This window comes from Apteryx mantelli, chromosome 9 (genome assembly GCF_036417845.1).
Source record: "Apteryx mantelli isolate bAptMan1 chromosome 9, bAptMan1.hap1, whole genome shotgun sequence".
Lineage (NCBI taxonomy): Eukaryota > Metazoa > Chordata > Aves > Apterygiformes > Apterygidae > Apteryx > Apteryx mantelli.
In genome coordinates, this window is record NC_089986.1 from 12050132 (window position 1) to 12074976 (window position 24845).

Below are 24845 nucleotides of genomic sequence, written 5' to 3' on the forward strand. Positions count from 1 at the left end.
GCCTTTTCCCCTCTTCCGTGGGGAAATGTACAATTGCTTTTCATTTTTAAAAGAGCCTTTGCACTGGGTGGGAGGGGGCACCTGCAGCGAGAGCTGGGGCACAACTCCTGCCCTATGTATTCTGCACAGTCCCCTGGGCAAAGGGCTGCTTGGGCCAATTTGGTAGCAACCGCAGAACTGGCAGCCTGTGTCTGGGACAATTACCAGCCTTGGGGACCAGGGGACTTTCAGCCTCATGACTCTGATTGCAAATTCCCCACATTATTGGAGTCTAGACTGAAAGCAACCAGGGCAGTCTAAAATATTCACAGCCCTCTGATGGGCTCGTTTTCCCTTGTCCCATTGAGGATGTCAGTCCTAGGGCGTCTCTAGAAATGTTCAGCACGATGAGTGATTACTATCTGCTCCCCATGGTCAGGCAGTTCGTGCCTGCTGGCGGGTGGCTAGGCAGGGTGGCAGGGCACAGCTTCTCTGGCTGTAGCGTCCCTCTTCATGTTTCTTGAGACCTCACAGTCCCATTCCTCTCCTTGCCACTTGTATGCCACCAGCTTTCAACCAAATGCTCTATTACAGGCACAGTTTGTTTTTTCCTGCTGCGATCAGGTACTACTATGGCTGCTACTTAAAATTCCTTTTAAATACAGCTCTCCCCTGCTGCTCTCTGATATTTGTTAGGGGGATTTAGTTGTAATTACATTTTGGCAATCTAAGCAAAAATAGCTTGCAAGGCAAGGCTGAAATACTAGCTGCAGGCTCCTTTTATCCATAGTGCGTTTAGCTTCTTGTAGATGACATCACTTAGGACTTTAGTCCTGTTGTTGTGCCCAGCTGTGCGTCGTGTCCACCTCTGCTATTTCATGTTCTCGCCCACTTCTCCCCTCTGACGCCCAGCATCTAAGCTGGTGCTGATGAGCGCAGGCTTGCTATTAAATCTGAAAATGCTGTGGTCCTGCTGTGTTCACCTTTAAATACTCCTTGCAAGTGAGCTGTGAAAGAGCCCTTCCATGGGGGACTGTTCCTCTCCTCCTCCTGCTGCTGTGGTTGGGATTCAGAGCACTCAGCACTGCTTCCTCTTGTTCTGTTTGAGAGGAGCGAGCTGGCTGGATTATGAAGCTTGTCCTCTTTAATGCTACGACTTTTCTTGAGGTCAGAAGAAAAATGGTGTTTGGCCAGTGCAAAGCACCAGGTTTAGTACCTTCCTTGGGTTGGAGAGGGATGGAGCAAGACTGGTTTTTGAGTAGGGCTTTTGGGTGGTGGTTTACTGTGTCCTGCTAATAAGAGTGGTGAAAAGATGGCTGTGGGCTGGTCTGGGAGGGGAGAGGGCCTCTGTCATGCCCTAGAAAAAAGTTTCAGTTCCTTTTCATTCAGGAAGCAAGCCTGGATCCACTGGAGCCCCAAATCTGCTGTGAGCCGTGACTTGCCCTGCTCCCCCTCTCCTGAAGGCTTTGCCTGCCCTTAAACTTGCTCAAATCCCTGCCTAGCAGCCTCAGGGGAAACCAGCAGAGCTTTAAACCCCTTTGGGCTCTACAGTCCAGCCATAAGGCACTTCTTTCCCCAGGGGATCCTGAGTGGGTCAGGCTAGTGAGTCCAGGGTGCCTGTGGCTACTGCTGACCAAACTCGGGCTGCTGATGGCTAGGCTGGGCTTGGCCAGGGGGTTCGTGGAGTGATGGTCGTGGTGCTGTGGGTGTCTCTGAGCTGGCAGGAGATCTGCAACCCGGCCCAGGCAGACAGAGGAGTCCCCAGTTTTGGGAGGGGAGCAGGGGGGGATGATTGTAGGGGCTGTTGTACCCTCTTAGCACTCCTCAATGTGATGTAGGTACACAGGGACTTATGCCAGGATGGGGTGGGCTTTTCTTCTCTCACTGCAGCTCACCCTGCCTCTCTCCAGTACCCTTCCAGCTCCGAATGGGGTGACCTGCAAGGCGGTCCCCTCTCCCTGGTTCCTGTAGGATGCATCTATTATCCAAGGCCCATGGTATCCTGGCCAAAGCTTTTGTTGCCTTGTCTGTGGTGCGATGATAAATCCTGAGGTCTTTGGAGGGCAGGTAAAATCACTTGGAGGTGGTGCACATGGTTTCTTGGCATGCCCACAAACTGGGGCTCCTGGTGGGCTGGAAGAGCTTACCCCTTTCCAGTCGTGTGGTACGGATGTGCTAGCGACTTTGCTCGTCTGCAAGAAGAACTTCTATGGAGGGAGAAGTGGGGGGCAGTCTCTGGCCCTGTTTAGAGCCACCTTCCCCTGATAGCCAGCGGGGTGCAGGGGAGCCAGGAATCAATGGGAAAGGGCTCGGCAAAGACAGCTTGGAGCTGACCGATTCTGCATCTAGTGCCCTTTCTGGGGAGGGACAAACCAGGGGCTGTGAACATGCCCTGTGCTACCCACTGCCTATGTGCACATGAGCAGCTGGGGCGTTTCCAGCACCTTCCTGGCACCCAGCCCCCTCCTGATGGGCACCCTGGGCCCGTGGCCCCAGGATTGCAGTGTGGTGGGAGGTAGCCTAACTTCTGACTGGAGGGGGAACCTGCTTTCCTGGGCTTGGGGTTGTGGGCAGGGATACCAGGCTATGCCACCCGTATGGAAGGCATGGGAGCTGCTCCCTCCATCCCTGAGGAACTCATGGTCCATGTTGCTGTCCTCACAGAAACCTGGTCACCTCTTCCAGATCCTGGGGCTGCCTGTGTGGGATGTGACCTGGGCCAGAGGCAGGGCACTGCCTTTGTCAAGGTACTGGGTGCTTGGCCGGCTCCTCTGTACACTCATGCCTGGGTAGGTGGGCACCATCCCTGCCCTCTGTGAGGCACCAACCTAGACCAGCAGTGGCTGGTGGCCCAGGAGCCCTGGATCCACATGGTCTCTGCACTGTGGGCATCATGTACCTTGCAGAGAGCAAAGAGCTGGCTGGCATGGCCAGAGGCATGGCTCCTGGCTGCAGCCAGGCTACAAGCATCCGAGAGGGGATGGCTTGGCTGCTGTTTGCCTCCCTCCTCCATCCGTGCCTGCGGTGCCTCAGCTCTGGCAGACAGTGCTCAGGAGCTGGTTGCTGGCAGTGAAGATGCTCATCTTCTCCCAGCAGCAGCTGAGGCGCTGAGATGGTAGGGCCAATGGAGATGCAGCATGTCCCAGAGCTGGATGCAGGCAGCGTGAGCTGGACCACAGAGGTGCAGATACAGGCAGCTGGCCTCCACTGTGGGGTGAGCAAGGAGGGGGACTGCTGTGCTGGGACCCTCACTCTGGCGCGGGCTACGTCCCAGGCACATGGCCAAGGCAGGAGCGACTTGACCCCTCCATGGCTCCATCCCCCAGTCCAAGGGGGCATGTTCAGGGGGTGGAGAGCTGCGATGCCCAGTTACCTTCAGCAGCAACCACCAGCGTCTCACCCCACAGTGTGGGTTCTTGGGGGTCCCATGTCAGCTCTGCAGAGATCAGAGTGCCAGGCAAGCCCTGTACTGCCCACCACCCCGGCAGTGCCAGCCAAGACTGCTGCAGGTCGCAGTGGGGGCTGTTTGCAGCCTTCCCCCTGCCAGGTAGCAAGAACCACTTGGTGCCCAGGAAACCCTGGACCAGGCCTGTGGGCTACTGGCAACCCCCTTTCCCACCCCCAGTGCCACCCCCTGCAAAATGAGGCAATCTCCCTGCATCTCTCAGCTCTAGCAGTGATGTGCACCTGGGCAGTGCTCGCCTGGAGCATGAGGTGCAGGTGACATCATCGGGAACCAGCCGAGGGATGTGGTCCCTCCCGCCTGGGCAATAAAGCGCCGTGGCTGCAGTCACCCGGTTCGGCAGCCCCTCAGCTGCCCTGCCCTGCCCACGGAGCCCCGCTGACCTCCCGCATCTCCCCCACCAGGCAGGACAATGCTGAGGGGTGCTGGGCCCAGAGGTCATTGAGGGGCACGGGGGGACGCAGCATTGCTGAGGGGAAAGTACCTGGGTGGCAGGTGCACATGGTGCCCATCCTCAGCCGTGTGCCAGCCCTCGGTGCGTGCAGGGGACACAAGCCGGCTGCCCAAGAGGGATGACCCAAGCAGGGCTGATCGGTGGGCACGCAGCAAAGACACCACAGAGAGCACACACCACCGCGAGAGCACCATGGGGTTTACTTCCACGCTCAACACAAGCACGGCCATCCCACACTCAGCCCCTCTGCACCACCACTGCTGCTGGGAGCCCTGCAACCCCCAGCTCCTCCCAGCACTGTGTGTGGCACCAGGAGCTGCTGTGTCTGCAGAGATCTCAGCTGGGCAGGCTGGTCTGGAGGTGCCCAGCCCCTGGCGTCGGTTGTGGGCTCTTCCTCGGACAGTCCCTGCAGCGGGAGGGCTGGTGGGCACATGTGGGCATCACTACGGCAGGTACTTCTTGGGATCACCAGGGAAGGGCAGGGCAGGCGCCTGGTTGAAGCGAGCCATGAGGAAGATGCCAATGGTGCCACACACGAAGAGGGAGGCCATGATGAAGAAGCAGACGCGGTCGATCACCCGCCCCACCAGGACCCACTCTTCGTTCTCCTGCAGGCAGCACGGGGAGTGGTGAGGGGCTGCCAGGGGTGTCCCCCACATGGCACCATGGTGCTGTCCCTGGGTGCCCTCCCGCGTGCCCTCCCAAGCCGCCCTGGCCCCAACTCACACTGCTGAAATCGTTCTGCTCCCGGGTGGCGCTGGCGATGTGGTTGCAGGCGTCCACGCAGGCGCGGATCTCAGGGCCTGCCTCCTCCAGGCTGTGGCAGAGATCTTGGGCAGAGCCGCTCTCCAGGCCACGTCCTACGGGCAGGAGAGACAGCCCGGCGGTTGCCAGCAGGCGCCCGGGCAGCTTGGAGCATTGCCTGACCTGGCAGGGAGATGCCGGCCTGGCAGGGAGATGCCAGCCCACCCAGGGCACTCACCAATCTTTTCCAGCACGGTTTTCATCAGCCCATCCCTTTCCTTCTGCTTTTCGAAGAGCAGCTCGGTGCGGGCTTTCCAGAGCATGTACTCGTCGGCTTTCACCATGAGCCCCAGGGAGCTGCGCCTGCGGGTGGCCTGCGGCGGCCCCGCTGCCTCCTCGCGCCGCATGTGCATGCCCAGGTAGCGGGGCAGGTGGTGCAGGCACACCTGGGCACAGCGTCACCCACGGGGCCAGCGGGCAGGGACCTCACTCCCCTCCACTTCCCAGGTCACCCAGCGGGTGCAATCAGGTCCCCCCGCATCGCCCAGGGCATCCCCATGTGCAAGTGGGATGCCGGGCAATGCGTCCTTGGTAATGGCCTGGTGACTCAGTGTGGTCCCTTGGGGACATCTAGGGCCCCTCTTTGTGATGGGACTTGCACTCAGATTAAGGCATGCCACCACCCTGCTCCACGAGGGGCACCACCCTCTGTCCTCAGATACCCCCCATGCCCCATGAATAAGGGGGCTGGGGTAGAGGCAGGTACCTGGCGCACTCTCTGGGACATGGAGTGAGTGTTGGGCGTTCTCAGCGAGACGTTGAGGACAATGACGGCATTCACCACGATCACCACAGTCACCACCATGAGGAAGGTCAGGTACCTGGGAATGGGGCGCGGGGTCACACCAGCCATGGGGCTGTTGGGGCCGCAAGCTGTGGGCATGCACACCTGGTGTGGTGCCCCCCTGAGGTGGAAATTCAGAGCCCGACCAATAGTGGGATATGGGCATTTGGTAGCCTTGTGCCAGCCCTATGTGTGGAGGGATGGGACGTGGCTGCCTGTGTCCCCTGCTCTGCTCCCCCTTGCTCGGGGGTCTGGCAGGGCCAGGACCCCATCCCTGGGCAGGGGCTGGTGGCCATCACTTACTTCCCAATGAGGGGCACAGCCTGGGATGTCTCAGGCACCTTCTGGGCAATGAGGAAGAGGAAGACGGTCTGGGCCAAGAGGACGTTGATGGAGACGGTGCATTTCTGTCCCCCCGCTGTCGAGGAGGGGCAAAGGCAGAAGTTGGCCCAGGGCAGTGGTGCAGACATGGCCCTCCTTTGGCAAGGGGCCTGCCCCGACCCCAGCCCCAAAGCTGAACCAGCCGAATTCTGATACAGGAGTTTAACCCTGGGGTGCCCAGAAATTTATTCCCTCCACCCAAATATTGCAGGATGAGAGGGGCACCTGCATGCCCAGCCACACGAGCAGCGGGAGCGAGATGGCACAGGTGATCCCCAAACATGAGGGGATGGACAACCTTTCCTCACCCAGTGCTGCCTCCCTTGCCCACACGGTGCCCGCTGTGGGCACGGCACCAGCACATACCTTTGGCAGGCAGAAAGTAGACCAGCACGGCCATGGAGGAGATGAGGACGCAGGGCACGATGATGTTGATGATGTAGAAGAGCGGCTTGCGTTGGATGATGAGATAGAAGACAACCTGCTGGTACTGGATGTCGTCTGGGGTGAAGCGCCCTGCGTTGATGATCTTCCGAGCGGGACGGTGCTTTATGGCCCATTCGCCGTTCTCTGCCACGCAGCAGTGCTGCGTGAGTCCCTGCACCCCGCTGGGGGCTGCTGGCCCCTGTCCCAGCGTGGGGAGGAGGGCAAGCCTGGTGCTTGATATGGGCACCACGTTGGGCATGGATCAGGGCCAGCTTGGGGAACAGGGCTAGAGCCATTTCGGGGAGGCAGAGGAGGGAGATGAGCACTGAGGAGCGGGCCAGGGTGCCAGGGCAAAATATCCTTGAAAGCTATAAGAAGGGACAGCTGGGCACATTGGGCACCGCAGGGTCGGGGGCTCCCAGGGCAAGCTGCCTGTGGAGCTGGGAGTCCCCCCAGCGCCCCGCTGCTGGGGAGCCGTGGGGGGAAGCCGAGTGTGACACTTGATTACGGCTCGTTGTTTTCCCCCCGCCATCGGCGGGAGCGATAGATTTTTCCCAATCAAGATCGCAGCTCGGGCCAGTAATGAAAAAATAAATCTCGCTGCCCGAAAAGCATTTTGTTCCTTCAATATGCAATTAAAATGTGATGGAAAACGTCATCGTTTGGCCGTGACAGCTACGTTCCCAGCATCAATCAAGCTCCCAGGAGCGGCGCTCTCTGGGAGAGATTGCCAGGCGGCGAGAGCCCCGAGACAGGGGGGTTAGCAAAACAAATCTCACCCGTGCTCCCGCTTTGACTAATAACTTAAGTGCCCGTGTAATGGCAAGAGCTGCTAATAGCTCCCTGCAGCCCTGCTTTTGGCAGCCACCAACCTTGTCCCAGGCCTGCTCCATGCCTGCCACGCTGGGATGCTCTTCCTCGTGCTGCGGGGGTGGCCTGATCTGGCACCCGGCAGCGGCATTACCTGTGAAAGCCTCAGGGTCAATGGCGATCCACTCCACGGTCTGGCCGTCCTCCTCCGTCAGCAGCAGGTTGATTTCGTTGGCGCTGTAGGTCTGGGACCTGGGGAGGGGTGAGGGGTGGCCGAGGTTGGCGCCGGCAGGGTATGCACCATGCCGCCCCGGGAAAGGGTGCCAGCAGGGGGCCGGAGCCCACCCACGGCCTCGGCACTTGGACGCCTGGCTCCGCTGCGGTGCCCCATGCAGCCGATGGACCATGGGGTGCTGGGGACTTGTCGGTGGTGCTCGCCCACCCCCGGGGCTCGTTGCAGGATTCAGAGGGGGTCCATGCTGTCCTTCTCCCCCCGTCCCAGAAAGATCTGCTGCGGCGCGCGCCCCACGCTCACTGGAAGACCAGGGTGCAGTTCTGCCAGTCGAAGGGGAAGTAGGTGACGTGGATGGCACAGGAGCTGCGGTAGATGGCCGGGGGCAGCCAGTAGATGCAGCCATCGGGGGACACCAGCACATTGGTGTAGAGGGTGATTTCAAATGTCCCATCGATGCTGGGCAGAAAGGATAGGATCAGCCCCAAACCATGCCCCCCACAGCCCACCAGCTCCAGCACGGGGAAATGCCCCCCGGCGCCTGCTGCAGCGAGCCCTGCCCGGCCTCACTTGTTCTCCAAGACGACGTCGGGCAGCCAGACCATGGTGGAGGGCACCCGCAGCAGCTCGATGTCGTCATAACTCTTGGGGTCCCACCGCAGGCGGTAATCACACCATTGCTGGGGCAAGGGGAGCAGAGGGGGGGGGGTCACGGTGCCCCCCTTGGCCTCGCTCACTCACCCCGGGCCGGGGGCGCTCATGAGCCTCCCGGCCCGTGCTGGCCCCCGCAGCCGGGGGCACCCATGAAAGGGGTTTCAGTGCCAGCCCCCTATGGGGTGCCACCCTGAGGGGCAAAGGTGGCATGGGGCTCCTGCCTGGGGATGGGCACCACCTCAGGCCTCACCATCTCGATCCAGACGTTGGTGGTGAGGGTCTCCTCCCGCTCATTCTGGGAAGGAAAAGGGGAGACAGCAGCATTAGCACCCTGCCCACCTCTGCCCCACGGTCACCCACTGCCCCCTGGCATGGGGGCAAGGGCAAAACCTCTCCCACGCAGTGCCTGGATGCTGGGACTCCCCTGCAGCATCACCCCAGCACCCCGGTGGTGCGGGATGGGGGCATGGTGGCCCTGGGCACCTGCCTTGGGGTGGCCCTGCTCTCATATGGGGTGGCCAGTGCAGGCAAGCAGGAGGCAGGGGCTGACGCGGGGGGTATCTCACCAGGGAGATGAGGTTGGTGAGGGTGAGCTTGAGGGTGACGTTGATGAGCTGGTCCCCATGCAGCGCCGGGCGCAGGTGGCGGTTGTAGTTGGCCATGAGGTCCTGGAGCAGCTTCTCCTCCTGGTTCCTGCAGCTCACACCTGGGGAGGGCACACGCTGTGGAGCACCCTGGGGTGGGGGTGCAGGGGCACTTGCAGGGCTACCCGGGGTCTGCTGCCCCCGGGAGCCATCGGCATGGCCGGGGGGTGTCATGGTGTGTGTGTGTGTGTGTGTGTGTGTGTGTGTGTGTGTGTTTCTGTCTAGGGGAGTGTATGCATTTGCGTGTTTGACTATGGGTGTATGTGTGTGTGCCTGTGTGGTGTCTGCCTAGGGATGTCCGGGTGTCTGGGGGTGCATGTGTCTAGGGGGTACGTGTGTGTGTGTGTGTGTGTGTATGTGTGTGTGTGTGTGTGTGTGTCTAGGAGCATTGGTGTGTTCATGCCTGAGTGTGCATCTGTCTACGAGTGTGTATGTGCTAGTGGGTGTGTGCAAGCAGATTTAAGTATGTCTGGGCGTATCTGAGCGTCTTGTGGATGCACAGGCGTGCATTTGTGTAAGAGTGTATGTACGTGTGTGTATTTGTGTAAGCATGTGTGCGCGTGAGTGTTGGGGTGTGGGGTGGATCTGGTGGGTTTGTGTGTGTGCGTGCAGTAGTGGGGGGCTGTGCCTGAGTGCGTGCGAGCGTGTGTATGTATCTGAGTGTGTTAGTGAGCCCTTATCTCCAGGCACGTGTGTTTGTGCAGGGCTGTGTCCGAGTGTATGTGCGTGTGTCCGTGTGTTGCTCTATGTGTGCATAGATGCCCAAGCGTGCCTGACAGCATGCATCAGCGTCCTGGTGTGCACGCGTGTGCGGGAGCGTCTGTGCCTGTGCAGCGTACGAGCACAGCGCCGGTGTGCTGCACACCTGTGGGCGCGGGAGCCTGTGCCTCAGAGGTGCTGTGCACCCGTGTACGACCCCACACACCCCAGGGACCACGCCGGGGCAGGACACGGGGCCGCGGGCTGTTGGCACAGGGACCCCCCCCAGGGTGGCGGTGCACGGCGCTGTACGCCCCGGGTGACAACCCCCCAAGGACTGCCGGGGCCGAGGGAAGGGGGGATGGCTGGACACCCCCTCCAGGCCTCCCCCCAGGGTGGGCACCCCTTACCTGCCAGGGCGCAGAGGGTGAGGAGGAGACCGGGGCAGCGCATGGCGGGGGCTGCGGCGCAGCAGGGCCTCGGCTCCGCTCGGCGCCCGCGCAGAGCTATTCTGGGCCTGGCGCCCGGGCGGCCCGGCCAGCCCAGCTGTCCTCACCGCCGTCAGCTGTTCCCGAAAACAATGTGGACCGGGGCAGGACAGGCAGAGGCCGGGGCCCCCCCGCTGACCGGGCGATGCCGGTTTGCTGGAAAGCGCCTGGTGACCCTTTGGGCCTGGGGGTGGTGGAAGCGGGCGCCTTGGGTGGTTCTGCTGCAGGACCGGGGGGGGGGCAAATGTTTTCCGTACCTCAGTTTCCCCATCTCCCAAGCAGAGGGATGCATCTCCATGCAGCACGCCTGTGGGACCAGTGGAAACCCCTGCACCCCCGGGTCACGGGAAATGGGGCAGGTGCTGCGAACACCCCCAGCAGTGCCCTGTCCCTCCCAGTGGGGGCTATTTACCTCCCGGTCCAGGCAGAGCCCGTGCCCTCCACGAGCACCTCCCTCCGAGGCAGGGTTTCAAATCCCACCAGGGCCTGTGTGAGGGGGGCTGGATTCCTGGCCCGGTGGACAGGATGTGACAGCTGTCCCTGGCCATTGCTGGTGGGGGGACGTCAGCTGTGCCCCTTGAAACCGGAGCCCTGGCCTCCTGCCCTTGAGCTGGGGAGGGAAACACTCCGGTCCGCTCCAGCCCGGTGCTGTGGGATGGGGCATGCCGGGAGGGAGATGCTGGTGCCTCTGGGCTAGGGGTCTCATTTCCCTGGCGGGCATGTGGATGAGATATGGGTACTGACGGCACTTCTCTGACTGCTGGCTGTGTGCCTGGGTTGGCAGGTGTCATGTGGGGGGCCTGTCCCCTTCCCCAGCACATCCTGGCACAAGTGTCCGATCCACTGCGCTACCCAGGGCTGGTACTGCTGTGCCCTGAAGGGAAATTCCCCTTCCCCCTCCACCGACCACAGCTGAGGACCCCCACGCTCAGGACACCTAACACCGCAGATGGGGCATGGTGGGTGCCCAGCACCCACCCTTTCCCTGGGCACCCTCCCGGCCTGGCATTGCCCTCCCCGGCGTGCGCGCGGTGTGCTTAGGGGAGCCCTGTGCCCAGGGGCACCGAGAGCAGCCACCAGCTCAGCCCCCCGTGGCAAGAAAAACTCAGCTTTATTTTCCCAGCACCACACCAAGGCGGCTGAATGGGAAGGGCAGGTTGGCACATGGGTCCCCCCCACACACCTCCCTGACACCCTAGATGTAGCGCTTGTTCTCCTCGCAGTAGTCGTAGGGGTCTCCAGCAAAGGGCAGCGGCGGCGGGTGGTTGTAGATGCCCATGAGGAAGATCCAGAGGGTGCCCACCAACAGCATGGGTGTGATGAGGAAGAGGCAGAGCCGGTCCACAGTGCGGGCCACGCGGTACCAGTTGTCCTTTTCCTAGGGAAGGTGGGCAGCAGGTGGCACGGTGGGCACCGGGGCTCCCCATAAGCGGGGAGGGAGATGCCGTGGGCATCGTCCGCCCCTGCCATGCTCCTGGCACCCACCTCGTTGTAGCTGTTCTTCTCCCGCATGTGCTGCACGATGAAGTTGGCGTTATCGACAGTCGGCTTCAGCTGCTCATAGACCTGGTCATGGCCAGTGTCCATGCCAGGCGGCGCCAAGCCTGGGGGCATGGGAGCCATGAGATGGGCCCCGGGATGGGGTGCTCCAAAAGATGGCCCCAAAGAACCACCGCTGGGCACCCCTGCTCTGCCACCCTCCCATGTACCCCCAGTCCTCACAGGCAGGGGTGACGCGGCTGGCCAGCCCGTGCCGCTCCGACTGCTTCTCGAACATGAGCTCACTGCGGGATTTGACGCTGAAGTACTCCTCTGCCTTGGCGATGTAGCCGGCCGAGCTGCAGCGCCGGATGCATGGGGCACCTGCCAGGCTCTCAGCTGGCTGCGACATGTGCAGCAGACGGGGCAGGGTCTCCAGGAAGACCTGGGATACGGGACCAGGCGTCAGGGCTGGGCATGGCCCCTGGTGCCACACAGACCCTGGAGTGGACACCTTGTCCTCACCCTCCAGCCCCAACCAGGTGTGTAGCAGAAGATGCCGAGCCCTTTGGGGTGGTGCAGATGGGGCACTCTGACGCCATGCCTAGGCAGTGCTGCCCCATACCCTCTGTGGGGCACAGTGCCACCCCTGTTGCTGCACCCAAACCTGCTGATCCACAGCTGCTCTTCCTCAGGGGCACCCCACTCACCTCTTTGACCCAGTTGGACATGACATGGGTGCTGGGAGTGCGGAAATGGAAGTTGAGGACCACGACACAGATCACCACCACAGCTGTCACCAGCAGCATGATGAAAAGCAGGTACCTGGGTGGGTGGGGGGACGACGACACAGACCACTCAGCCCTGCTCTCCCCTGCTGCAGGGCTGGCATCACCAATGGGGCTGGGCACAGGCAGAGTCACCCTCTGCCACCCCCCAGCCCCCAAGATGCTGGGTGGTGGCCAGGACTCACTTGCCAATGAGGGGGATGGCATGGGAGGTGGCAGGCAGGCGCTGGGAGACAAGCAGGAGGAAGACAGACTGGGCCAGGAGCACGGCGATCACCAGTGTCATCTTCTCACCACCTGGAGAGCAGGTGAGCTCAGGGCAACCCCTGCCTCTGGTCCCTCTCTTGGTCCCCCCAGTGCTGTGATCCCGCCTACTGCCCCCAGTGCCAGGATCCCTCCCAGTGTCCCCAGTGTTGGGATACCCTCCCAGTGTCCACAGCGTCAAGCTCTCCCTCCCAGTGTCCCACCCAGGGATACAATGCCCCATGCAGGGTGTTCTGGTTTAGGGGTGCCCCACATGGGGTATCCTGTGCCCTGCTCAGGGTGCCTCCTGCCAGGGTGCCTGGCCAGGATGATGGGATCCTGGTCCCTTGTTTGGGGTGTCCTGGTGCCAGGGTGCCCCTGAGGAATCCCTGTGACAGGTTGTCTTGTGCTGGGTGTTGGGGTGTCCCAGTGCCCTGCGTGGGGTGTCCCCATGTCCCAGGGCCCAATGCAGGTGTGGGATGTGGGGTGCCCCATGGGGTGTCCCCAAGCCCAGCACAGGTGCTGAGGGGCTTGCTCACTGTCGGCAGGCAGGTAGAAGACAAGGATGGCCATGAAGGCGATGAGAACAGAGGGCGTGACGATGTTGATGATGTAGAAGAGTGGCTTGCGCTTGATAATGAGGTAGAAGGTGATGTCCTGGTGCTCGCTGCTCTCAGGTGGGTTGTTGGGGTGGATGTTCTTGCGGGCTGGGCGGTGGATGATTTCCCATTCCCCGTTTTCTGTCAGGGCACACGGGATGGCAAGTGGCACAGGGGAACCCAGCCATGCCTGTCCTCCCCAAGCCCAGCCCACCTGGGACCTCACTATCCTTGAGAGCAGCACCCGATCTCCCTGCTCCATGTAGGGATAGATACCTGGTGGGATGGGTGCCAGGGTGCCAAAGCCCTGCATACCAGGTGTCTCAGTGGTAGGGTGCCCCTGAGCCTGCTGCAGGGCGTCCTGGTGGTGGGCTGCCCCTGTGCCCCATATGGGGTTCCCCTGTGCCCTGTACATGGTGTGCTGCTGCCATAGGGCATGGAAGAAGGTGCACACGTTACCTGTGAAGCCTTCGGGGTCGATGATGATCCACTCCACCCGGTAATACTTGCCCGTCTCCACATCACTCTCCTCCTTCAAGTGCATGCTGATCTCCCGAGCGTTGTATGCCAGCGAGCTGGCCCGGAGGACAAGCAGTGAGGGTCTGCGCCCACTGCCATGTCCTTGTCACCCACCTGCCCCAGTCTCCGGCACGATGCCAAGGGCCCCCAGAGTCACCCCACAGAGTCCTGCCTGGCTGCACCAAGACCTGCACCCAGGAGAGGAGTCCACTCTAGGGCACACCAGGGGCTGGCACTGCCCAGATCCTCGCTGGAGAGGGCACATATGTGCGGTAGCATTTTGCACCGCAGCAGGATGGATACCTGGGCACCCCAGGGTGCAGCGCCCCTACACTGGGCTCTTCTCCCCCCTCCCATAACTCAAACACCTGCCACTCGCTTGGGAGCAAAACTCTTTTTTGGGAATGTGCTGGCAGTGTGGGAGCCCAGCGCCCTGCCTCCCTCCTGCCTGCGCTGCCCCAGCCCCTGCTGGCCCCACAGCACCTGAATTTGAGGGTGCAATTCTGCCAGTCGAAGGGGAAGAAGTCGACGTTGATGGGGCAGGTGCTGCGGAAGATGGCGGGTGGCAGCCAGTAGACGTAGCCCGTGTTGTAGACGAGCACGTTGCAGTAGTAAGCAATCTGGAAGAGCCCGTCATTGCTGCCCCAAGAGAGAGCAAGGTGGGCACCAGGGCTGCCAGGTGGTGCAGGGTGGCCCCCTCGGCGCTGGGAATGGCTTGACTGCTCTGGCCAGGGGCACCGGCCACCCACCACAGGCAGCTGGGGGCCTTGGCCATCCCAGGGTGGGGGTGCAGAAGGGGAAACTGAGGCACGGCTCACTTGTTCTCCAGGACGATCTCTGGCAGCCACAGCATGTCCGGCGGCAGGCGGAGCACCGTGATGTCCCCAAACTCGGACTCGTTCCACTGCAAGCGGTAATCGGTCCAGCCCTGGGAGGGGGGATCGGCGGGTCACCCCTCACCACACCAGGCTGCCCTGTTTCCATGCTCCAGGGCACAACTGATGCCCTGGCGTCCCCCTGCCCAGGGTGCCAGGGCAGGAGACAGCTGTTGTGGCATGCTGCGAGGCCGCTGCCCAGGGCAGGGGGCTGCGGAGGAGGGAAGCTGGCAAGAATTTGGCAGTGCCAGACCCTGGCACCCCCTTCCCCTACTCACATGTTCGATCCACAGGTTGGTGGTGAGTGTCTCATCTGCCTCTTTCTGCAACAGCAACACAGTGCAGTGAGAGGGCAGGGCCATATAGCTCGGCCATTGCCCCAGCCCGGTCACCGGGACCCCCTGACCACTGCCAGCCAGGGCATCCGAGGGAATGACGCAGGGCCTACCCCACAAACCCACCCCTTGGGGTGAGGTGACGATGGTGGGGCCCTGGGGGACCCTGAGGTGGCAGGCAATGCCTTCTGGGGGCTCACCAGTGAGACCAGGTTGGAGAGGGTGAGGGCCAGGTAGACATCCACGGTCTGGTCGATGGAGACAACAGGGCGCACCTCCTTGTCATAGCCCTTCTCCTCAAAAAGGTGGTGGATGAGCCGTTCCTCCTGGTTCACGCAGAGCCCACCTGAGGGGCGCAGGGTCAGGTCCAGCCCTGTCTGGGGGGGTTACTGGACCACCCAGTGCTGCCCCATGGGGACACTTGGCGAGGGCAGGGTGTCATAAGGATGGGGGGACAGGAACAGACCAGGATGCTGCCGTGCCTGTGGCATATATAGGGGCACGGAGGTGGACATGCAGGAATGCACATATGCATGGGGCATGTGGGCACACGTAGCCAGGGACATGTGGCTGGGGACACAGACAGGGACACATGAACACACAGATACTGACTCCACGCACACAGAGACACGAGATGCGCAGGGACACAGCCGTGGTGGCACTGTGCACACAGACGCACACACAGAGGCACACAGCGACACAGACATGGATGCAGTGGCACCATGCCTGCTGACAGATGGACACACATGGGGACACACGGATGCAGTGCACACACACACACACACACACACACACACACACACACACGCGGCTCAGGCAAGGACACGGCTCTAGCAGCACGGGCAGGATGGCGGCGAAGGCGATACTCAGCTGGGTGACGCATGTCAGCAGCACCTGGGGGCACTTGTGCCCAGTGGGGTCCTGCCAGCATCACCCCCAGCCCTGACCCCCATCAAGGGGGCTCAGAACCCCCCCACCAACGGGCACCCCCCAGCCCTTTGCTCACCCGCCAGCACCAGTGCCCCGAGCAGGGCCAGCCGTGCCGGGAGGCTCTCCATGCGGTGCCTGCGGTGCCCTCCCGCCCCGTGCCGTGCTGGGCCCCCTGCCACCTCCCCGCCTGCCGTCAGGGGCGGATGTCCGGCTGCAGGCAGGAGAGGGGAGATGGACGGTGCCAGGTGCTGAGGAGGAAGGGGGATGAGACCGGATACCAGCTCCGGCCCCCCCTCTTCCGGCACCCCGGTGCCCGGAGAAGGGGAGATGGGCAGGCGCAGCTGGTGTTGGCTGGCTGGATAACGGTGTTCCCCCCATTGCCCCTTGCCCGGCACCTCTCCCGTGCCCGCTCCAGGACTTGCATTGCCGCGTGGTCGGAGGAGTGAGGTCCCTTCCCACTGCTAGGCAGGTCCAGGGATGCTGCTTGGCAGGGGCAGCGGGCGCCGGGGGGCAATGACGGGAACCAGGCTCTCTGACAGCAGGGGGTAAAGGTGTTGGCACCCATCAGTACGTGAGGGCAGGGGTTTCCCGGCTGGGCACTGGTGGGCGAGGACACGCTTGGCCGTCCGCCAGGTAGGAGGTTTCGCGTGGGTCCCCAGAGGGGAAGGCACCGCGGTGGGCACCGGTTGCTGTGCTGAGGGGCGCGGGGTGCTTCCCCATGGCCCCCTCCTGTGGTGGCTCAGACCCCTGCCACCTCGCGGGAACCCAGGGCTCGCCAACTTGGCTGGCAGAGGGACCGGGCCGGACCCCGCAGGCGCCGGTGCCAGCCCCCTCCTGCCTGCCCAGCAGTGCCCGAGGGCTGGGCGGCCGGGTCCCTTGCGGAAAGAGGGCATTACCGGGGGGAGGCCCTGGGGCACGGGGTGGGCAGGGGGTACCCCCCACTTCAGCCCCAAGGCATGGCTCAAGCCACAGCCACCAGGTACGTCCCCCTGCACCCCCGTGGCATCTCCAAGCCACGTGGCAGAGCCCTCCTGGATCCTGCCTTGTGCCCGGGGCATGGGAAGGTGACGCCAGGCATGGGGAGGGAGGCTGGCATCCCGGGGTGCCCGGAGGGCAGGAAAGGGCACACGACCCCCCCAGGCCGGGGGGCCGGAGCTCAGCATCGATGCCAGGGGGTGTAAACTGATGCTGGGGGGGGCATTGCTCGGGGGGGTGGGGTGACGGGAAGGGAGAGGCAGTGGGCTGCTGCATCACGCGCCGAAAGGCCCCGCCGGCGCCTGTCTCGCTGGCACCGCGTGGCGCATCACTGCCCTCAGACTCATGAGCTACCGGAAAATAGAGCCCTTCTTTATTGAAAAATAAACCTTTTTCTGTACAAATAAATAACAGCCCGGGTGATGCTGGGGAAACTGGAGTGGGGGAGGGGTCTGGCCAAGGCAGGGGCCTCAGGGGCGAGGAGGGCTGCAATCCCTGGCCGAGACGCTCCATCGCCCTGGGGAGGTCGGGCAGTGCTGGCAGCGAGAGGGAAACTGAGGCACGACGTGGGACAAGAGCGTGGAAGTGCCTGAGCCGGGGGGTGCTGGGGCTTGAAGGACGTGACAGACCCCTGCCTCAGTCCATGTCCCCGTGCTGGCACGGTGCCCCAGGGCACAGCGAGCACCGTTAGGTTTTCAAGGCCTCAAGCGCCAAGGCCACCAGGCCAGGCATGCTGCGGGCCAGCGAGTCGCTCTCCAGGCCCACGAGGCCAGCGAAAGCTGTGGGGCGGCCCCCCACCGTGGCCCGCACCTGCGCCCGGTACAGCCCCTTGGCATTTTTGGAGCCCAGGTCCACCAGGATCTGCGGGGAGAGGAAAATACTATGAGACCCAGGGCGGCCGCGCTGCTGTGGCGGGGGGCACGGTGGGACGGCAACTGGCAAGCTGCAGGGCAGGCATCGCCCGGCTCCCCAAGGGGGACTCGAACCGGCGCCTCGCGGGAGCGCTGCCAGCTGAGCCCCCAGGGCTTTGCAGCCGAGCGGGCAGCGGGAGAGCCAGGCTGGGTCGGGGCGCTCACCTCCTGGAAGGTCATGGCCAGGTCCAGCTCGGGCACCCGCAGCACCCAGGCGTACAGCTCTCGCACCGCGCCGACCCGCACCGCCGACTCGTTGAGGCCGGGGCAGCCTGGAGCCCGGGGCGGGCGGGAGGGAGACGGGGATGTCAGGGATGGTGGAGCGAGGGGACGAGCCACTGGGCTGGGCCAGGGCACCCCACTGTGACCAGGAACATCTGAGCTCTTTCCTGGCCACCTCAGTAACCCGAGGGAACGGAGGGAGAGGACCTCCAGGGACGTGGGAGATCTGTCATGACCCACAGGCTAAGCAGTCCCAAGACCGGGGTGCAAAGCCGAGGCCAGGCTTGCCACCATCCCCATGGCCAGGGGCAGCAGGTGACCTGGCGCAGGTCCTTCTGGGTGTGCTGGCACCTGATCCCTCGGCGGCCAGGGCGCTTACCTCGGCCCTTGCCGACATCCTCCTCCTCCTCCTCCACCCCAGGCAACGTGGGCACCAGGTCGCGTTTCTCCCTCAGGCGCCCACCTGCTGCAGACCCTGCCTCGGAGAGAGGTGTGAAAACTCCAATGGGGACACGGTCGCTGGGCACTGCCGGGCAGTGAATGCCAGCCCCGGTGCCCCGTTGTCCCCAACCTGCCTGCCTCCCGGGGCTCACGGTTCGGCCCAGGGGTCCCCACCGGATCTCCGAGTGCTTGTCGTGGCTCTGTGGCTTCGTAGGGGGTGCCGAGGCCCAGCTCTGTCCGGAGCTGGGTGAGGAAGGCTCTGCCCTGGCCCACCAGCTCCTCCACCGCCTCCTCGCCCGGCTGAAGGGGGCGGAGGGGCAGAGTGGGCCGTGGGGCACCCGTGGGGCGCCTGCAGGCACTGCCCGAGGCGCATGGCGGCAGAGCGCAGGGCATGGCAGGACTGGCGTCTGACGGATTTTCGGGGACACGTAGCTGCCTTGTGGCCACTTTGGGTCAGAGCCAAAGCGGCGGGGTCAGACCCATGTCTGTGGGGTTGGACCGATGGCTATGGGGTTGGAACTGTGACTGCAGGGTTGGACCCAAAGCTGGCTCTGCAGTGGTTGCACTGGGAGCACTGGTTTCAGCTGGGGAGGGCAAGATGCTCCCTCCGTGGTGGCGGCGGTGGAGGTGCCACCCCCATGGCTGTCCAAGGAATAACAGGGCCAAGGGACATGGGGGGACTGGAGGGGCTTGGTCCCTGGTGGCACCGTCACCAGAGGGGCAGGGGGTCCCCCCAGCCCATCCCTCTCCAAATACCTGCAGGAAGAGCCACGTCTCCCCGGGCAGCTGCTCCCTGTCCGGGGTGGGCACCGGGGGGCTGCCCCCCGCCATGGCCCTCAGCGCCTCCACCCAGTCCTGCAGCTGGGGCCCCACAGCCCGGAAGAGCCCAGCGAAGGGGGGCGGCAGCCCAGCCCCCTGCCTGCAAGCACAGCAGGGCCAGCTCAGGCGGGTGCCCGGCATCCCCAGGTGGCATCCGTCCCCTGGGCAGTGCCACCCGCCTCAGGACCCCCAGCAGCTCTGGGTGCTCCAGGGGGCTGTGCCCACCTCCTTCCAGATGTGCCCAGGTTAGGGGGACCCCAACGCTTTGGGCAGGCCCGTGGTGATGCCCACGGGCATCTCGCCCACCTCCCCAAACCCTTCAGCCCTGCCAGGGCCAGCTGTGCCCTCACATCCCCCCTTACCTGGTGGGGGGGATCCGGGGTCCCCGGGTGCCCTCTGCTGTGGGGCTGGGCTGGCCCCCTGCCATGGCCGAGCCTGTGGGGACAACAGAGAGCAGGACAGCAAGGGGAGCCCAGCGGTGGTGCCAGCCCGGCAGGGACCGAGGCAGCATGGTGGCATGTCCCCAGGAGGGCCCGGGGCGGCACAGCCCGGGAGGGTACCTGGGACGTCTCTGCGGACGCGGGCAGGGAAGAGGTGCCTGTAGATCTTGCCCACGAGCTGGGGCAGGGTGCGGGTGAGGAAGGAGAAGTCGAGCTGGTTTCGGAAGAAGTCCCCGGCCCGGCGCAGGAGATCCACCAAGGTCTGGGCGTAGGCGTGCAGCTCTGCGGACGCAGCGGGTGAGCGGCATCGCCAGCCACCGCGCCGCCAGAAACGGGCCCTGAACCTGGCATGGGGGGCACCCAGGCGGCGGCGGGAGGCACCGCCGGCCCCCGCGACTCACCGCATCGCCGCCTCCTGGCGCGGCATGTCTCCTCGGTGAGGCTGGTGCAGGCGGCTCGGCCCAGGGGTGCCGGGCAGGCGCTGGCGTAGAAGGCGCAGAGGCGGGTGCGCTCGGCCGGCTGCCGCTGGGGGGGCAGCTGGGCCAGCGCCAGCAGGTCGAAGCAGCTGGGCTCCCGGCTGGCGTGCGAGGCTGCGGGGGCACCGGCGCTGGCGTGGGGTCACTGCTGTTGCCCATGGGTGTCCCCGCGGCACCCCGGGGCAGCCCGCCCCGTAGCCGTCCCGTGCCCCCCGGCCACCTCCGGCGGGCACTCACGGTCCATCTGGAGGCTGAGCCAGTCGGCGAAGGCGGCGATGCGGGTGTAGACGCCCGGCTTGCCCCGCTCGCCGCACCCGTCGCCCCACGAGGTGATGCCGTAGAGGACGAAGCGGTGCGAGGAGGGGTCCTGGCACACCAGCGGGCCCCCCGAGTCGCCCTACGGGAGGGACGTCCCCGCGTTGGCCGGCACCGGGCAGCTCCGGCACCCGCGTTGCTCCGCCCGGCCCCGGGCGTTACCTGGCAGGAGTCGATGCCTCCGGACAAGTATCCGGCGCAGAACATGGCGCTGGTGAGCAGCTCCTTGCCCAGGGCGCCGCGGCACGTCTCCTGGCTGAGCAGCGGCACCCGCGCCTCCATCACCACCTCGGCCGGCGGCCCCTCTGCCGGGGCGAGGCGCCCGTCACGGGGGCGACCTCCCCGCTGTGCCGGCACCCGCGGGCGCCCGCTCCCTGCTGCCTGGCGCCGGGAAGGGGCACCGGGGCGCGGCGCCCAACCGAGGGGGCGGCCCCGCGGGCACTGGGGCAGGCACCCACCTTCGTAGAGGGAGCCCCAGCCGGCGATGTAGCAGGCGGTGCCGGGGCCGGGCTCGGCGGGGCCGCTGGGCAGGCACACGGGGCTCGCGGCGGGTGACGGCGCCAGGGGTGCCGCCAGCTCCAGCAGCGCCAGGTCCCCGTGAAACGTCTTGGGGTTGAACTGGAAGGAAAAGGGGTGGCGTGGGCGGGGGTGAGGGGGTGCAGACGGCATCGGGGGGGGGGGAGGCTGGGGGGTTCCTCCACCTCCACCGACCTTGGGGTGAGGCAGGATGCGCCGGACGGGCACGGCCCGCTCGCCCGCGTCGGGCTTGCTCAGCTCGTGGTCGCCCACCACCACCGTCCACGCCAGCTCGTTCTGGTGCCTGCCAGGGCCAGCGGGGACGTTAGCGGGGGGGGGGTGGTGGGGACGGGGGTCAGCCCGCCCCATCGCTGTGCCCCCCCCTCCGCCGTACCCGGCGAAGCAGTGGGCGGCGGTGAGGACCCAGGCGTGCCCCACCAGCACCCCTCCGCACATGAGCTCCCCGTGCAGCCGCACCGACACCAGCCAGGGCCATGCCCCCCGCGCCGCCGCGCCGCCGCCCATGATGCGTCCTCGGGGGGCCGTGGCGTTGGCGCGGGGCCCCGCTCGGCGCCCGCAGCTCCCTGCGGGGACGGGGGGGACAAAGCAGGGGTGAGAGGCGGGCGCCCGCAGCCGCCCCGTCCCGCACGCGATGCCCCCATGCCCGGCAGGGTGGCAGCGTCCCCCCGCCCAGGGACGGGGGCAAGCCACGCCGGGCGCGCTGTCAAGCCTCATCGTGCTCACGGAGGCGAGCGGGCGGCGGGTCGGGGGCGCCCCGCGGCCCGGCAGCTGCCGACGCTAACCTCTGCCCCCGGCCCAGCAGGCAGCTGGGGGGCCGGGGGTGCCCGCGGTGCCGTGGGGTGGGGGGGTGGCGTGAGCGCCGCCCTGGCTCACCTGGCGTCGCCGCCTCCGCCGGCGTGTCGGGGTCCGGGGCCGCGGCTGCCAGCCCTGCAGGAACAGGCCGTCACGCCACGCGGGGACCCCCGCTGCCATCACCCTCCCCATGTCCCCGGCGCCCCCAAATCCCCCTCACACCCCCCGGTTCCTCCCAGTGCCTGCCGCGTCCCTGTCCCCTCAGTCTCCCCATCCCACCCCAGGTCTCCCTGTGAGCCCCCCAGTGCCCCTGTCCCATCCGGGGTCCCCCCCACCCTGCAATGCCTCCCCCAAACCACCCATCCCACCCCACGTCCCCCCATTGCCCCCAATGCCACCATCCCCCCCAATCTATCACCCCAGACTCCTCTATTTCCTGTCCCCCCCAATGCCCCTGTCCCACCCCAGATCACCCCAGCCCCCAGCAATGCCCCGTCCTCCCAGTATCCCACCCCAGATTCCCCATCACCACTAGTGCCCCTGTTTCCCCACTCTTCCCACCCCACCCCAGTTGACCCATCACTCTGCAATGTGCATCACCCCAGTCTCCCCGTCTGGCCCCAGATCCCCCCGTTGTCCCTGTCCCTCAGTCTCGTCATCACCCCCCCAATGCCTCCATCTCCCCAATCTCCCCATCCCACCCCAGACCTCCCATCCCCCCCATGCTCTGTCCCCCCCCGTGCCCTGTCCCCCCCAATCTCCCCATCCCACCCCACCACTCCCTGCCCCCACCATGCTCCATTCCCCCCCCCCAGGCAATGACCTCCCCCCAGGACACCCCATTTGTTGTTGTAGGGCTCCCCTCTTTGGGGGGAGCCACAGGAGCCCGGAGGGGCAATGCAGGTGCCCACTCACGGCACTCCTGGAGGCGGCGGCGGCAGTGCCCGGCGCTGAGCAGGACGCAGGCAGCCCCCTGGGCCCCCTCGGGTGGGCACAGGCGCTGGTAGGGGGCACACGCCTGGCTCAGCGCCCAGTTGCGCTGGGGCGGTTCGGGCAGCGCCTGGGCGTCGAGCAGGGCCTGGCAGCTGGGGGGCATGGCAGGGGGCACAGCTGGCGCTGCGGGACAGGGGGGCCGTGGGCATCCCTCCACCATGCCTGCCTGCCTCCGCCCTGCCCACCCTGGGCTCCGCTTTGGGGCAGATGGGGAGGGGGGCACGGCGGGGCTCTGAGGTGGCCTGTTTTGGTAGGGCCTCCAGGGTGCTGGGTCTGTTTGGGGAGGGTCTCTGGGGAGCGGAGAGGGGATCAGGCAGGGTTTGGGTAGGGTCTACAGGGGATGGGGCACTGTTTGGTTAAGGTGTGCAGGCGATATTTGGGTAGGGTCTTGAGGAGATTTGTTAGGGTTTCCTGGCAGCGTTTGGGTAGGGTCTTGGTGGTTTTTCAGTAGGGTCTCTAGCAGGTAGGGCAGTGTTTTGGGAGGGTCTCTGGGGCGTCTTTTGGTAGTCTCTAGGGGAGAGGGCAGTGTTTGGGTAAGGTCGTGGGGTGGTGTTTTGGTAGGGTCTCGTGGGGATGGGACAGTGGCTGGGTAGGGACCCCAGGGTGGTGTTTGGGCAGGGTCTCCAGAGGGTGGGGCGGTGTTTGGGTAGGGACCCCAGGGCAGTGTTTGGGCAGGGTCTCCAGGAGATGGGGTGGTGTCTGGTAGGGACCCCGGGCAGTGTTTGGGCAGGGTCTTCAGGGGATGGGGTGGTGTTGGGGTAGGGACCCCAGGGCAGTGCGCCGGTGGGGCCGTGACTCACGCGGGCAGCGGTGGGTGAGGTTGGCGCAGGGTGGGAAGATGCAGGGGGCACAGAGCCCGCAGGCGCCCCGCTGCCGCTGGTGCTCAGCCAGGGCCCCCTCCAGCGCCTGCAGGGCACTCCTCAGCGCCGCCTCCAGCACCAGCGTCCCCCGGCTCGACAGCGCTGGTGGGTGCACAGCAGGGTGCTCAGACCCCCGGCACCCCCAGCACCTCAGAGCGCCCACCCGGTGCCCGTGTCCCTGCTTTGTGCTGACCTGCCCTGGGCACCCGCGGCAGCGGGCACCTCCGCAGCGGGTGCTGGGCTGGGGAGAGCCCCGTGCAGCCCGGGCACAGCCTCCAGCACCCTGTTGGCACTGCCTGAGGTGACGGGCACAGCTGTCCTTGGCACATGGGATGGCAGCTGGGGTGGCACGGGGAGGGTGTTTTCCTGGGGCCTGTGTGTGCCCAGCTGCCCATGGAGCCCTCGTGAGCACACGCGTGTGCGAATGTGGGTGTGCGTGCCAGGCAGGTGTGCCCGTGCCTGTGTGCATGCCCGTGTGTGCCCGTGTCCGTGCACCCATGTCTGCATATGTGCCCATGCCTGTGCCTGCTGGTGCCCTTCATCGCCACCCTCCTGCTCCCAGTGCCCCCTGGCAGAGGGGCCCGTGGGGCTGGCGCAGGTACTCGGCACGGGAGGAAGAGCTCACCGGTCACGGGGCACAAACCGTCCCCTGATGCAACCTCCGTTTTCCCCCCATGTTCCCCGGGCAGTGCTTGCCACCCACCCCGGGCAGCAAGGGCACCTCCCAGGGGTTGGGGAGGCTTGTCCTGTCCCAGGAGAGGGACCCAGGCGTCCTGCTTGCTCACCCCTCCCCGGAGAGAGAACCCAAAAGTCCCGGTTCCCAGACCCTCACTCCCCTCCTTGGCAGCCAAAACCCTCCCGCAAAGTTGCCCCATCCCCACGTCCCATTGCCGAGGCGGGCACTGACCTTGCAGGACGCCGGGCGGCATGGGGTACAGCACCGGGCCCAGGGGGGCCCCCCCCGCCAGCTGCAGGAGGTGCAGGAGAGGCAGGAGCACAGGGGACCACAGGTGGGCACTGAGGCGGGCAGCGGAGAGAGCCGTCCCCGTCCTCTTTGCTCCTTGCTCCATCCCCGGCGGGCGAGGGGGGCAGCAGGGGGGATCCCCCGAAGTGCCCGAGGTGGACAAGGAGAGGCAGATATATACGGTGCCCCCCGGGTGGTGGGAGGAGAGAGGGGCCAGGGGAGCGCAAACAGGCAAGTTCATTAATGTCGCGCCAAGATGCCAGCTCGGGGGGGGGGGGGGGCGCGGGGGCAGCGGAGGGGGGGGGCGCAGCCATGGCCTCAATGCCGCCTTTGTTCGACGGGGCCTCCGGGCGGGCAGCATCAGACGGGCCCTGCGCTCCCGCGCTGCCCTTGATCATTTTCACGCCAGTCTCGGCCGCGCCACCCTCCCTCCTCCCCTGCCTGCTGCCCGGCCGCCCGTGCCCCCCTTGCCTGGCTGTGGGCCCCGGGAGGGGGCCAGCTGGGAGCGGGGCCG

General features: G+C 65.2%; 3 protein-coding genes across 3 annotated transcripts; all 3 read right to left on the bottom strand.

The window, feature by feature from the left end:
• Positions 1-4182: 4182 nt before the first annotated feature.
• On the bottom strand, positions 4183-9783 carry CHRNG (cholinergic receptor nicotinic gamma subunit). The gene is made up of 12 exons (XM_067301443.1): positions 9741-9783; positions 8554-8693; positions 8238-8282; positions 7904-8013; positions 7637-7792; positions 7256-7353; positions 6232-6435; positions 5788-5902; positions 5407-5521; positions 4879-5086; positions 4623-4756; positions 4183-4504 (listed from the first exon to the last, which is right to left on the bottom strand). The coding sequence occupies exons 1-12, from the start codon at positions 9781-9783 to the stop codon at positions 4340-4342; spliced, it is 1533 nt and encodes a 510-aa protein (XP_067157544.1). The 3' UTR covers positions 4183-4339.
• Positions 9784-10944: 1161 nt separating this feature from the next.
• On the bottom strand, positions 10945-15714 carry CHRND (cholinergic receptor nicotinic delta subunit). The gene is made up of 12 exons (XM_013941813.2): positions 15663-15714; positions 14857-15002; positions 14600-14644; positions 14265-14374; positions 13930-14085; positions 13387-13502; positions 12868-13068; positions 12271-12382; positions 12008-12122; positions 11541-11742; positions 11304-11422; positions 10945-11196 (listed from the first exon to the last, which is right to left on the bottom strand). Exons 1-12 carry the CDS (start codon positions 15712-15714, stop codon positions 11014-11016), a joined length of 1557 nt encoding a protein of 518 aa, XP_013797267.1. The 3' UTR covers positions 10945-11013.
• A 1206-nt stretch (positions 15715-16920) lies between these two features.
• Positions 16921-24296, bottom strand: PRSS56 (serine protease 56). The gene is made up of 17 exons (XM_067301725.1): positions 24275-24296; positions 23308-23469; positions 22430-22630; positions 21596-21649; positions 21096-21285; positions 20897-21005; positions 20644-20803; positions 20348-20490; positions 20108-20267; positions 19796-19984; positions 19515-19676; positions 19317-19389; positions 18892-19054; positions 18288-18435; positions 18080-18157; positions 17638-17744; positions 16921-17422 (listed from the first exon to the last, which is right to left on the bottom strand). Exons 1-17 carry the CDS (start codon positions 24294-24296, stop codon positions 17249-17251), a joined length of 2295 nt encoding a protein of 764 aa, XP_067157826.1. The 3' UTR covers positions 16921-17248.
• Positions 24297-24845: the final 549 nt, after the last annotated feature.

Excerpts from the sequence above, each read along its gene's own strand:
- CHRNG (XM_067301443.1), bottom strand. The coding sequence starts at position 9,783 with ATGCGCTGCCCCGGTCTCCTCCTCACCCTCTGCGCCCTGGCAG. Across the intron at positions 8,283-8,553 it reads TCACCAACCTCATCTCCCTG|AATGAGCGGGAGGAGACCCT; the intron begins GTGAGATACCCC and ends TTTCCTTCCCAG. Across the intron at positions 6,436-7,255 it reads TGACCCTGAGGCTTTCACAG|AGAACGGCGAATGGGCCATA; the intron begins GTAATGCCGCTG and ends GCTGCGTGGCAG.
- CHRND (XM_013941813.2), bottom strand. The coding sequence starts at position 15,714 with ATGGAGAGCCTCCCGGCACGGCTGGCCCTGCTCGGGGCACTGGTGCTG. Across the intron at positions 15,003-15,662 it reads CGGGGCACTGGTGCTGGCGG|GTGGGCTCTGCGTGAACCAG; the intron begins GTGAGCAAAGGG and ends TGCGCCCCTCAG. Across the intron at positions 13,069-13,386 it reads CGACCCCGAAGGCTTCACAG|AAAACGGGGAATGGGAAATC; the intron begins GTAACGTGTGCA and ends GTGCCCTGACAG.
- PRSS56 (XM_067301725.1), bottom strand. The coding sequence starts at position 24,296 with ATGCCGCCCGGCGTCCTGCAAG. Across the intron at positions 21,286-21,595 it reads GGCGGAGGCGGCGACGCCAG|GGAGCTGCGGGCGCCGAGCG; the intron begins GTGAGCCAGGGC and ends CCGTCCCCGCAG. Across the intron at positions 19,055-19,316 it reads CCCCGGATCCCCCCCACCAG|GCAGGGGGCTGGGCTGCCGC; the intron begins GTAAGGGGGGAT and ends CTGTGCTTGCAG.